Source organism: Sinohyriopsis cumingii, chromosome 6 (assembly GCF_028554795.1).
Source record: "Sinohyriopsis cumingii isolate HCF-2022 chromosome 6, ASM2855479v2, whole genome shotgun sequence".
NCBI lineage: Eukaryota > Metazoa > Mollusca > Bivalvia > Unionida > Unionidae > Sinohyriopsis > Sinohyriopsis cumingii.
Window position 1 is genome coordinate 109,682,169 of NC_142966.1, and position 14,633 is coordinate 109,696,801.

Here is a 14,633-nt window from a genome sequence, read left to right on the forward strand (position 1 = left end):
AGATCTGAAGTAACTCTTTTGGAATTTATATGCCGAACTCTCATGGGAAGGGCTGCAACAATATCAGACAGTAATTGTCTCAATATTATCGTACATGTAGAACGAATCATGTATTGGCCTTTGCAATAATAATAATAATAATAATAATGAAAATTTATTCTTTTTTATACAAAATCATGTCTTTGCTTCTTACAATAATGTTAGCAGAAAAAATACAGCTCAATGCATATCGCTGAGTCAACTTTAATGTCTGTCATACATACATACATACATACATACATACATACATACATACATACATACATGTTATGTAGAACAGATAGCTACATGGACGTTAGAGTTCATTAACTGAAGTAAACATTAGAATTATTAGCAATAGTTGTTTACTAATAAATGATTTAAAGAATATATTTCTTTAAAAAAGGGTATAAATGAATATATTATTTATGTTGCTGTTTCAAATAGTCTGAGCAAATATATCTTTGTTGCTGCATGTGAAGCCCACGCTCACATGAAACAAACATAAAAAAATACACCGAGATCTTTACAAAACTGATTACAAAGGTGTGCCATGGGGACCTCTCCAACTACCGTTATAAAAGTGACCGTTATATCTCGTTCTTTTACTAACGTCAGCGCAACAATAAATAAATAAATAAATAAATAAATAAATAAATAAATAAATAAATAAATCAGACACAGGATGAGAATTATCTTTCCAAATATAATCGATGACCGACCAACTATAATAGTTGTGGTTTGGGGGAAAATTTATAAAAGTTTATTTCCCTTTCTTTTGGGTTCATTCAAGCATTTAACTGTTGACCTTTATTTCACAAGGGCACAATTTTGAGGATATTTTACAATGTGCCATCTGAATAGTATCATCTTAATGCTGGTTCGTTTAACTAAATGCTTTTTAAAAATATGAGCACGAATCATTTCTTAGTTCAAAGGCAAATTTACTGTTTTTATCCGTCATTATTATTGCCAAGAGAGCTAACCTTTGTGAAACATGTACATCCAGGTAGTAATCGATAGGTGGTGAAATATTTTTTTTAAAATTAAACTTGACTGTGATTGTATATGTCAATAAACCGATCATTACTTGAATGTAATAATTTTACGAATAGATTTTAATTATGACAGACCAAAAACGGTATATAAATTATTTATATGTATTTCATAACATTTATAATACCTATGAAGCACAATCCATGATCAAGATTAATTTAATATTGCTATTTTTAATTCCGGGTTTGGGCGGATATGACATCCTAATTAAAATATCGATCTGAGCCATACACAGCATCCTTTGCTCCATGACCAATGTTAGCCGCACGAAACGAAGGTGCATGAAAGCTTCTTCTGTCACTTCTCTTGCTCAAAGGTGTGGTGTTATAACTGATCACGTGACCATCTAGCCTAGATTTCGTTTCATATGCATCAACTGGTGTTCGGATTATGTCTGAACTGTTCCTTATACGGCGTAATCGGGAATTCTTGAGAAATAGGTTCTTGCTGAGACAAGCCGTTGGTTTACGAGTGACTTCAGGGCGGCCATTAACGGATATCCAACTGATATTATATCCCTGTCCAGTAACTGGGATTTGCTCGTGTCGTTTTCCAAGGGAGCGTTTTCTGTCCAAATTCGGAGTATCCGTCGATACAGAATCAAACTAGAAAATATAATGTGTCATCTTATATATAGTGATCAGAAGTCTAAATTAGTTAGTCACCATATAATTCTTTAAGTTGCCTCTGAAATATTCTAGTAAAACATATACTTATTTTCACAATAATATATTTGAATGAAATGGCAGAAAAATACTATTTTGTTTTAAATCAAGAAAATAATTATATATCAAAAGCGGATATTACACTGGTGGAAATGTAATATGTACCTGTGCATGTAATTGCTTTGTATTTACAAGTCTTTTCAAACCGTGTCATTGTTTTATTCCAATCAATCACTGAAGTAACAAAATAAATCATATTCGATCAATTTTCGTAGCAGTGTTTCTAGTTTTGCTCTATGCAGTAACAAAAATACTCATGTTTAATTTAAGAAAAACATATTTGTCTCATATTAATTTTTATTGTATTACATTAAGATAAATCTGACAAATTAGAAGTTGTATCGGAAAGCCCCCATCACATCCATACAATTCGGTATTTCCAGATAAACCCTCTGCATATTTAAGGACACGTTTTTCTACTGGAAGAGAAATTTCCACCCAATCTCTTGCTCTGTTGCAACATACAGACTATTCAAAGAAATGGTTCCTACCGATTCCTTGCTTGTGGAATAACCAGATGATTCAAAATCCGAGCTTATTTTCTCGTTGCTCTTGCTGAGGGTAGATTGTGTTGGCTTTATGTGTCGCAAATGTTTTCTTCGACGATCGTACGCATTCTTAACCTGAGTTTATAATGGGTAAGGATTTCATATTACAACACGTTTGCATTCAATAAAACTAAACGTACACCTCCTTTAAACGATACCTGCACAGGTTTTGAACGTCACTTTTAGGACAGATCAAAACACAACTGTTCTAGAGAGCTAGTCTTTGCAATCACTTTTGGGACAGATCAAAACACAAATATTCTAGAGAGCTAGTCTCTTACAGTCAATTTTGTGACGATTCAAAACACAAATATTCTAGACAGCTATTCTTTACAGTCACTTTTGGGACAGATGAAAACACAAATATTCTAGAGAGCTAGTATTTACAGTCACTTTTGGGACAGGTAAAAAAAAGCTATTCTGCTTCTGAAAGTTTACTACGTAAATGAACACCTGTTTTTAAAGGAGTTGTTTCTCACATCCAATGACAATCCATTACAGACAAACTGTATTGGAATTACAATATCTTTGAAAGATTAATGAGATGGATATTTAACAGGGAATTTTACATTAATCTAGCAAGATTGATATTGTGAGTGAATAATGATCAAAAAACGGAGTTAGCTACAGACCATCCAAATGTTTCTTCTTTTAAATAACAGAAAGTAAGAACCTATTCTGGTTGAAGGCAAAATATGTTCAACACATCTGTCAGTTTTCGTCACTTTAAAGATTAATTTAATGGACAAGTAAAAATGCATTTACCTGGGCCGTGTAAAAGTGATATTGTAAGTAGATACACACAATCCAAATACTTCTGCTTTAAAATAATAATAAAAATAGGAACATATTCTGGCTGAAGGCAATTTGTGATCAATCACACCTATTGGTTTTCGTCACCTTTTATCGAAGTCAAGATTAATTTAATGGAAAGGTGAAAGTGTATTTAGCTTAAACAGTTAAAAGTGATACCATAAATAGACCATAATCGCCAAATACGAATAATTTTTACACAATCGTAATGCTCCTGCACTGAAGTAATGCATCATATTTAACAAAACAGCAGCGTTAGCAATATACTTAGCAGTAGTAGCGATGATGGTGTTATTCTCAACAGAGTTAACAATATTATTAGCAGTAGTAGTGATGATGGTGTAAGTGGCTGTATTTCCTTCCAGTCGTCTCTATTGTTCTGGTTTGTATTCTACACGAATCTTGAGGTAAATTTAGTTTGGATGCATTCATATGTAATTGCACTAACTATATGACAAGTAAACTATTAAGGTTTACATAGCTACGTTAAAAGATCATGCATGCTGATGCTATTTAAGAAGTTAAATGTTACTTACATCGGTGCTTAGCAAACAATGGAAGACGAAGAAAAAAACACCCTGGAATATATGCAAACAAATGATATTTACAAAGTAGTTTAATTAGAAATGACATTCATCGCGTATGTCGGTATCTATTACATTGAAGACCAATAATAATTGTAAATGCTTTTGGTGGTTATGTAGTTGAAATCAAACCTTATCGATAAAAAAAATATGCCTTGCCCCATTTGGCGGTCTGCGTGCACATTAAGTTAATCGATCTTTTCTGGTCATTTCCGGTTAGTACTACTTTCAACATAGATAATAACCAGGTTTCATAGAAAAAGGCTATGTTTGTTCAATATCTGATCTTGAATTTTAAAAACTGAATTTAATTTTATACTATATTTCCGTAACGATGGAAACACCATTGTTTACAATATAACCAAACTAACAGCATCAAATGGGTCGGATGTCATCGCTAAGATCTGACAATGAAAACAACCAAGTTTGCAAGCGCACGAAGGACTAGGTACATAATGTCGAATCAAACTTAAAAATGCAGATGACAATTTATGAATTCGTCATTTCAGAACCCAACACGAAACCTCATTATGCTTCCAGGAAAATAAACTGGGCATACGAGGATAGAACAAAACTAATAAGAGATACATTACTGTTTAATATCATTTTTAATCTTGCTTTTGATGTTAAATTGTACACGGTTTCGGTTGGCCATAATTTTCAAATTACTTTATCCCTATTGTAAATATTGTTTATTCACAAAGTTGATGCAGCAACAAAATGTTTCCCAAAGAGGTAAGCAAATCTTTATGCAATTGACAAAAATATGTATCCCACCCCCACCCAAATTATACGAAATCAGCATAATCAACTAAAGAAAATAAAAAGCAATCAAGTAACTGGATATGTACATTTTGACACTAATAAGCAATACTTTGCAAAGACTAGTGAAAAGCATAAAAATATGAAGGAAACATTGATAAAGAATCTAACAGAAAATGAAGATTAACTAAGGTATTTATGAGAAGTCCATGAGTCAGTACATATACAGAAAGATTTTTTTAATGGAACAGGAAATCATTAGTACCAATCCGTATTTCTGTATAACACACCGATAGCGGAACATCTTCAATGACGTCAGCGCCTCAGTACTTTTAGACGCAGTGAATCGAACTGATCCGAGTTCATTTCGAATTTTACTCGTACTGGAAAGCTCAAAATATTTAGAAATGTCTAAATGAGGGTCATGTAAACAATATTATAAAATAACATTAATATTTTGTTAACCCCCTTTTTTCCTCCAACAATTTAATGTGAAATAAAAGTTTGAACGATAAATTTAACGCAAAAAAGTTGAAGTGTTAATACTAAATTTATTATATTTGTATAACATTGGCTAGATCAGTATGTGCAAATATCAAACGAACTTACCTGGAAAGAGTTGAAGAATGTAAATAAGTACGTAAAGACAAGTGTTTCCTTTCTAGTAACTGACAGAAAACCAAATATCCAGGTGAAACCAAGAATTGGTAGCAATACTGCTACTGCCTTTAGACCTATTCTGCAAAGTACATACAAATGCACTGATAAGACAAGCTGGCTATAATGTGAACATTGGCAAATACAGAGAATTGAATTTGTCGGATGATCTGAACGAGAAAAATCTTTGTATCGATAATTTTGTATTCGCGTGTCATCTCTATAGTTTTGCTCTTCTGGCAGAAATTACGATACCATTTTCATATTTCTAATATGCTTTTAATGTAATTGGAATTGTTACTTCTTACGTAAATATCCATTTTATGATGTATTCATGGTTATGATATGTATTCAATCTTCTTACATATATTGATTAGTGAATAAACAAAGCCATTCTACGAAATCGATTGGAATGCACAATTGTTTTGAATAGATTTAACTCGTGCATTATTCTTGCATGTTGCATGTTACCATTGGGGAATCAGTCTACAAATTCCACAGTGCACACACATAATCATCAGAATTTATGTGTGCGAGCTAAACTTATCTTAAATTTGATGATTTTCCATCTGTTTGCTTATGGGGAAATAGAATAATCTTTATAGACTTAAGGATATAATTTTCAATGTACAAACGTGATATAAATATATACCTGATAGTAGATATTTCTTTAGTGGTAACTTTGGATCCATGTGTCATAGATCGTACCATCATCTTCAGGACTATCAGAAGGATCACTGTATTTATCTGTAATGACAGAACATCATCGACACATATAAACTACTAAAAGTTTAAATACCACAAAAATTGATTTTCTTGAATAATTTGAATAATTAGGCATCCGTCTCTTTTGAAAACTGACATAATTTAGACGCTCAGGGTGATATAATTCTGATCAAAATTTAAACACGCGAAACATACGGCATGACCTTCCCGCAAGAATACAAGCAAATCGTGTAACAATTGTACGTACAATGCAGAGGTTGTAATAAATACGACGCTGGGTTAGCTACTTCGAGAAATAAGTCTTAGAAGAAAGCATGGCTAGTTCAGTTAGTAATACCTCACCAAAGCCCGTAACCATAATTGAAACACAATATCAGAGCACTATTTCTGGGAGGTGAAAACAGTCGGTGATCTAGATTTTTTAAATCCAAAAATACATCTGGAATTTAAATGCTCAACAGAATGCAAATATTAACTTTAGAGAGCCTGAAAAGTAAAAATATACCTTATGATAAATGTAGTATACATGCCTCTATTGATACATGTTCCAATTTATAAACAAGTACCTTTTATTCGTTGTATTCATTATTATAGATACACACGCTACGGGGATTATTACCAAATAAATCATCGTTTGAAAAACAACAAACGATAAACCAACAAAACGAACGGGTTCTGATTGATTACAAGAAGAACTGATTGCAACATTAGTAGGAGCAAAGATTCTGATTGACATTTGCAGCTTTGGGCATATGAATATTAGTAATATTCAAAGAAAATCTGATTTCAAAATCTGGCAAAAATAATTTTTAATTTAATAGATATACAGTCATACATTAATGTTTCAGGGAAATTTTACAAATGTCTGATTTTCATGGGTCATGCAACAATTTGAAAGCTAAACTAGCTGTTCCTTGTGATTTGAATAAGTGGAATTGTTTAAGATTATGATAATTCATACAATTTCTTTCCACGTTCTACATCATCTGTAATGTAAAATAACACATAGACATAAAAGCATAGTATCATGCATTTAAAAACTTACCAATATAACCAGACAAACTGCGGGGACAAACAGCATTAATATCATTTTCGGTGTGAGCCAGCATCTGGTAGAAAAATAAAATTTTTGTCATTCATTTATTTTTGGATCGATTTTTCTTCACACATACTGTCAAAATATGACGTTTGTGAATTAATATTCACATGTTTACATTAATTACCGTCACTTAATGCATTGTATTCTATTATCCGCATTGTTATGCAAAGATAACTAAAAAAGACCGAGATGCCAATACGGTATCACAAAAATCTTATAAATTTATGGGGAATTTTTAAATTACGCGCATTCAAGCTAATGAGTTTTTGATGTAGCTAATATCACTGGTCAACAGTGAAATCATTACTGACTTGAAAAGGCCCTAATCTGTAGTATTTTGGTGTGCCGAACACGAATATAACAGTGAAAAATTTGTATTGGCTCTCGTTTTGAAGATATTCATATACCTCATTTTCTATGTTTCACTGTGTAAATTTCTCCAGTAGGACTGCAGCAACATCCGGAATAATGATGTAACATTGCATAATACCATCATGCTCACATCATCCACAGTTGATTGCATCATTTTCTGATGCAATGCAATACTAGTGCCATGCGGCTGCTGAAGTAAGTTGACGTCAGCAGTGTACTATACATGTGTAGGCCTATTATACTAATGCTAGGCGGCTGCTGAAGCTGACGTAAGCAGTGTACTATATAAAGCCCAATCAGATAGGTTCAGCATTTAAAATATTTTAGACGTTGTGCGAGACAGTTCAAGCTACTGTTACATAAAACTTATTATTTTATCCATTTACGTACAATAAAGAACAGTAATGCCTCGAAAGTGTGTTAATACCGCGGACAATTTTTGCTATATTTGTGGGGAAGTGACATTTGCCAACCAGAAGAAAAGTATCAATTCTCAAGTGAAGAAGGCATATCATCTTTACTTCGGATGCAAGGTTGGTGACCAAGACAAGCCTTGGGCTCCGCATATATGCTGTGCTACATGTACAACACAGCTTTCACAGTGGTTGAATTGCAAAAGGTCATCAATGCCGTTTGCAGTCCCAATGGTGTGGAGAGAGCCAAGCAACCACCTAAATGACTGTTACTTCTGCTTGGTTCCTCCTCTTTCCGGCGGAATAACGAAGCGAAAGAAGTCGAGAATAGTCTACCCAAACATTCCGTCTGCATTGAGACCAGTTCCACATGGTGAGGGACTTCCTATTCCAGAACCTCCAGCAGAATATTCTCTTGATTCATCTGACGAAGACAAAGGTGAGTCGACCTGTTCTTCTCCTGGTCCATCAGCATGCAGTGATCCAGATTTTCACTGTGGTGCATCATCAACCCCACACAGAATAACACAGGAAGAACTAAATGACCTGATTCGTGATTTGGACTTATCAAAGAACAAGGCAGAATTGCTAGGATCAAGACTCCAACAATGGAATCTTCTAGAAGAAGATGTCACAATTACTGCATATCGAAAGCGCCACCAGCAATTGGAGCCTTTCTTCAGAAAGGAAAGTAATCTGATATTCTGTTCCGATATTGAGGGCCTCATGAATGCTTTAAAAATCACTCATGACCCACAAGAATGGAGACTATTTGTGGACTCTTCGAAACTGAGTCTCAAGGCTGTGCTTTTGCACAATGGAAACATTCTTCCATCTATTCCAGTAGCGTATGCTGTCCACATGAAAGAGACATACGATAACTTAAGGCAGCTACTGAATTCCATTGAGTATAACAAGTACAGCTGGCACCTCTGTGGTGATTTGAAGGTAGTTGCCCTTTTAATGGGACTGCAGCAAGGATATACAAAATACATGTGTTTCTTATGCGAGTGGGATAGCCGAGCAAGGGAAATGCACTACATGAGGAAGGAATGGACTCACAGGCAGAATGTAGCCATTGGAGAGAAGAATATCCAACACCCAGCTCTGGTTGAGGCTCAGAAAATCTTGCTACCACCCCTTCACATCAAACTAGGTTTGATGAAGAACTTCGTGAAAGCCATTGACCGGACTTTGCCAGCATTCCGATACCTGCATGAAAAATTCCCTCGACTCAGCGAAGCAAAGATTAAAGAGGGAGTTTTTGTGGGTCCTCAGATTCGAGAGCTTTTCAAAGATGACCGGTTCAACAACTTGCTGGAAGGTGACGCGAAACAAGCATGGAATGCTTTTCGCCTAGTTTCTACAAACTTCCTCGGAAATGTTAGGGCAGAAAACTATAAGGAACTAGTAGAAGACATGTTGATGAAGTATAAGAAACTTGGCTGCAATATGTCTCTAAAGATTCACTTCCTTCATTCCCATTTGGATTTCTTTCCTAGCAACTGTGGTATTGTTAGTGATGAACACGGCGAACGTTTTCATCAAGATATCGCAACAATGGAACAAAGATACCAGGGAAAATGGTCCACTACAATGCTGGCTGACTACTGCTGGACACTCCTCAGAGATGCTCCCGAACAGCTGTACAAGAGACAGGCAAAGAAATCTAAGATGTAGTCAATGACTTGATTTTTTATAGGTAGGCTATTACAGTTGACCTTTTACTATTGGAATGCATTTCGTTATGTAAACATTAATTTCTTGCAGATTACAAAAAAACTAGAGCCAATTTTGCAATTTGACTGTCATATTCGTGTTCAGCACATAAAAATTGATAAGAATTGACTAATTTTATTTCAGTAACATGACTTTTGTAAAAATTTGTTGTCCAGTGTATTCGAAGTTCTATGTAATATTTATATTTGGCAAATAAGATGCTTGTCTGTTCTACAACTTTATAAATATCTATGTGAATTCAATATGGTGGTATAACTACAATTATTCATATGTCCATATAACACAGCATCGAAAACTCAAAATCTCCGGGACACTAAAATCTTCGAGTTTTCGAGACACTAGAATCTTCGAGTTTTCTGCTGTTTTAAATTGTATGTAAGACAATGATTTACGTCGGAAATGAGCGAGACATTCAAGCTACGCTGAATCAGAGTGATAGAGTTTTGGGTATTGAGCTATTTTATGCCTATTTTATACATTATGGCCAGTAGCATGTTAGCGTGAAAAACTAACCTTAAGATATAGAGACATGGCAAAAAAGATAAAGGATGAGACATGTATAATTTTCTCACACGAACAGGTTCTTCTTAAAGTAATTAAATAAGAATCATCAAATCATCACAGCACATTTTTCAACCAATAAATCCAAAACAAGTTTTCAAAAAAGAAGCGACCGTAAATTGTGAAGCTTTAATTCGTGTAGCCTCAACAATTTCTAATTAATAAACACAATAATAGACATGCCGTATGTAATTGCTCTAAACCTTTTCTTGTTAACTATCAAACCTTTGGGTATTTAATACGATATTTCTTGGAAAAAATAAATTAGTTTGAATGTTAAACATTATGAAAATGTTAGATTAGTAGCTATGTAATACTCAATCATTGCTGAAGTCATGACTATGTAGCTTGCATCATGTGACATACATATCTCTTGTTCCATAATTTTCATGAAATACACCACCGGTAATGCCAACCACCACGATGGGTACACCTGAAATGAATAGAATTATGAATTTCAACTCATATTATTGCATGAAAAATAGAAAAGAATTTGAAAGAATATAAAATGTATAAATTTTGCACATATTAGTTATTAACTTCTGTGTTGCTTTTATTATTTTTCCACAATGATCAGTACGTGTGGTTCCACTTTATCAAATATGAAGTAGAGTAACATAAGAAATTATTGGAAAGTTTCATATGTGTTTTCCTAAAATAGAGAAAGAAACTATATCTCTAATCTCTAGTAATTTATATGATTACCTGTGGCGAGTTTCAGAAATTCTGTTTGTTTATATGTATGCTTACGTGTTTTGAAGGCAAGACATGATCTTAGAAGTGATAAATGGATGAAAAGATTACGTACCCCAGCCAAGCATCATGTATTTCTTCAAATGGGAACCAGAGTTAAAGACTTTAACCAGTAACATGTACAGGTGTATTCCTTCAACAAGCATCCAGCAGAATAAAGCTAGCAAGAAGAAATGCAGGGCAATAGCTATACCCATACACACGCCCTGCGAAATAAGAAAAAATATTAGATTTCTCACCATCTCAAAATTAATCTTTACCAAATCGATATTCTTCAAATAGAACGTAATGTGGGAAATAGGATAGACAGATCACGATGATTTTTTAGTTAAATGGTGGAAGACAAAATAAAAGAAATTATAAATGCTTGGAATGAATATTCTGATATGGCCTTAATGACGATGAAGTTTCATTTAACAACAGTAATCAAGAAACTTAGATATAAAATATTCAAAAATCGTCATAGAAATTATCTGAAAACATAAATGGAATACAGTTATTTGATGGGTACTGTATTTGTCGCATGAACTAAAGATTGGCTATTTCAATAGTGGTTTGATAAAGGTCACTTTCAGTGAATAATAATTTTGATATTCCTCAAAGAACATGTAATAACATTTCATTGTTTAAAAAGTGTGAAGACTTTTCAAATTTCATTGTAAAAGGATAATGTTATATGTGAAGCTGAAATTACCATAATTCTTAAATTCTGTATGTATTTAAGATTCTTCTTTGAGAGCTGATGGGACATTATTACATACCCGATTTTCAGTCATATCTGTTCCAAACAAAAAAAGTAACTGCACTGCCACAATACAGAATGCAAGCTGCTCGTGCACTCGGACTCGTACATTTCTAAGTCTGATGGAGAGAGAGACTGTTATTATGAAGATGTTTCCCATGGTGTATATGGATTATTGAAATGATAAAGTCTCACGTTTAAAATAACCTGATATTTATTAAATCTCAGTATTTTTGTTTACAGGAAAAATGTCTTCAAATAGATTTTTAAAACATCAATTATAGTATTGGTAAAACTTCAACGCTATATCAATGAACGTACAAACGTACGGCATACTATATATAATGGGAATGATGACAAAAAAGAACTGCTTACCTAAAGAACTCAAACACAACTATAGATATGACGCAGCAAAGAACAGACAGTCCTCCCCCAGCATAGGATATGTAGGTCAAGATGTTTGTACTTAATTCATCAATGGTATTCTGAAAAATGGCGTCAAAATAAAACGTTTTAAGAGTTGAATATGACAGAAGATAGACTCTGTGTACAGACTATGGCATAATTTGTATCTTGTATAGCTTTTTAAGTAGTTCATTTATCAAAACGCTTTAAAATTGTTTGAATGGCATATTTTTGCTTGGATTTACTAAAACAATAATCATTATAAAGCGGCAAAAGGTACTGAACAAAGTAAAATTCACTCTCAAACAATTGGAAAAGACAACTGAATACGAACGATGGATTAATACATAAACGTCGTTGAAACGACCTATTGCTCTTTGGTCTAATGCAAAATAAACACATTGAAAAACAGAACGCAAAAAATATTAGACTAAAACTATATGATCATGAAGACAAAAGATAAATATATAATAGAAACCAAACGTTCTACTTAATATTATTTACAACTTGTAAAGTACTTAAAATGTAAGTTAAATTACTACAACAAAATTACAGATAGTATATCACATCCATTTTCTTATTGTCATCAGCACATTCGTTTGAGAGGACAATGATACATCAGTCGACATGTTAGTAAATCGATAGCCGGTTTAGTTTACAATTGTAGCCTTAAATTTACTGCATTTTCTGTCATTATATATAATTACAATAGGCACAAAATCAGATTACTTTGATATCGTACACATCCATGACAACAGCAAAATAGGTCAGATGGTAACAGTGACAGACGGTGTGGGTGTAATTACTGTCCTTGACGCTTGTGTTGCAGCCTGACGTTGGCCACTGATTTTTTGTATTCCTGTTAATGAAAATTTGTATAAATTGTAAGTCAAGTACTCTATAGTATTTTGGTGTATATGTATTTTGTATGTACTTTAATTTTATAAAGTTACACCCTTCATATGCATGTATACATACTTCAAAATTGCAGATATGATGCTTAAATACGTTACAGTTATTTATTACACATCTCATACGATTTAATTTAAATTTTGTTTTATTTTCATTCATGTAAATAGGATAAGGCCTACATGAAAGACATGATTCTTCACAGATGAACAACTTTCTTAATATAGCAGGAACAAATAGAATTAAATAAGTAAATATAAATAATTAAATTATTTCATTACTAAAAGCAAGGAAATAATGACTGTCAATATCGAATATAATTTCAGTAGCTTAATTTTGAATTTAGTCCTCTAACCATCATACGAAGGGATCCACGCAAGAATATTAAAAAAACACAAAAAAAACCATTCTACAAAGAGAGACAGTAAAACACACATATCTTGTTCATTATTATTATTATTATTATTACAGTCGTTGCATGATAAGAATGGGAAAGGTATAAAAATAATATATTTCTTTGTTTAAAATAATGGAGAATAATTTTGTTCACTAAAGAAGTTTAATAAAAGAATTTACCGTGACATTCAAAGCATTTATCTACGACAAAAGTAAAGAAATTAGTGGCTGTATATAAGCACTTCCAACCGTATGCAAATACTACTTAATGTATCACAGAATTTCGTCTATTACAAACTATTTTAACCTTCTTTCATTTTGGCAACAAATATTCCAGCCCTTTACAGTCTTGAAGTGAATAATCGCAACGAAACACTTTCTAATGTCCATTGTAAAATCCCAAACTGAGAAATATCCCTTTAAACATCACTATTAAATCTAACTACTGCGCAATTTAGGAAAACCCAGAATTGCAAAATATAGGCTGTTTGCATATCTAAAATCACGTACCTTGATAAAAAACAATTTTACTCCGAGAATGAAATAAAAATAGAAAGTTGTTTACTTGTCTCAGTGATTTCTAAATCAAGGTCGGGAACTGAGTCAAAAATAGAAACTGTTTTTATTGATAGGTGTTTATGAAAAGAGTCAGGTCAAACTGAATTTTCCAAAACAAAATGCCAAATCAAGTAAATAAGATTATATTACTTTGACATGTAATGAACTTTTAAAAAATTAAAACTTACAAACAGACAATTAAATTAAATCAAATATCAATTAAATCAATATATATATAACAGTTACTTTTTGAAAAAAGTAAATTACTTTTTCACTTTCTCGATTTCTAAATTGAATTAGAACTACTATAGCGGAGAGCAAATCATGACTGATGTTGAAATTATAAAAACAAAACTCAGCCGGATTCTTTACTTCAATGAAAGATGATCAGTCATGTTGCATGTAAGATTTCAAACCCATATACTTACTCTGAAGACATATTTAGAAATGCACACATTGGTTTCATATTCGACTTCAAAGTCGGATTCTGAAAAAAATGCATATATTGAACAAACTAACGCTCTCACAACCAAATGATTCGGGCTACTAACCTCAACCTTAAATTCAACAAACCTGTGAAATTTGAAAACATTTCGCAAATTAAACGACGAAATGTATTTATGTTGCAAATAAATAGTTACGTTGAATATGTATATATATATATATATATATATATATATATATATATATATATATATATATATATATATATATATATATATATTCACCAGTTAGAAAAATCTATGATTTCTTTTGAGGAATTTTAAACTCATTTCCTAGAATTAAAATATTCTGA

The 14,633-nt window shown here is 32.7% G+C and overlaps 1 protein-coding gene across 1 annotated transcript in view; it reads right to left on the reverse strand.

The window, feature by feature from the left end:
• Positions 1 to 699: 699 nt before the first annotated feature.
• LOC149797701 (adhesion G protein-coupled receptor L1-like) overlaps positions 700 to 14,633 on the reverse strand; it is a 56,608-nt gene continuing 42,674 nt past the window's right edge. Inside the window, exons 16-27 of the mRNA XM_089962624.1 lie at positions 14,266 to 14,324; positions 12,704 to 12,833; positions 11,945 to 12,054; positions 11,589 to 11,688; positions 10,883 to 11,033; positions 10,441 to 10,507; positions 6,935 to 6,998; positions 5,816 to 5,910; positions 5,116 to 5,245; positions 3,697 to 3,738; positions 2,291 to 2,422; positions 700 to 1,679 (exon numbers count right to left, since the gene is read on the reverse strand). Coding sequence (XP_089818750.1) covers positions 1,278 to 1,679; positions 2,291 to 2,422; positions 3,697 to 3,738; positions 5,116 to 5,245; positions 5,816 to 5,910; positions 6,935 to 6,998; positions 10,441 to 10,507; positions 10,883 to 11,033; positions 11,589 to 11,688; positions 11,945 to 12,054; positions 12,704 to 12,833; positions 14,266 to 14,324 — 1,482 coding nt within the window. The 3' untranslated portion in view covers positions 700 to 1,277. The remainder of the gene's footprint in view (positions 1,680 to 2,290; positions 2,423 to 3,696; positions 3,739 to 5,115; positions 5,246 to 5,815; positions 5,911 to 6,934; positions 6,999 to 10,440; positions 10,508 to 10,882; positions 11,034 to 11,588; positions 11,689 to 11,944; positions 12,055 to 12,703; positions 12,834 to 14,265; positions 14,325 to 14,633) is intronic.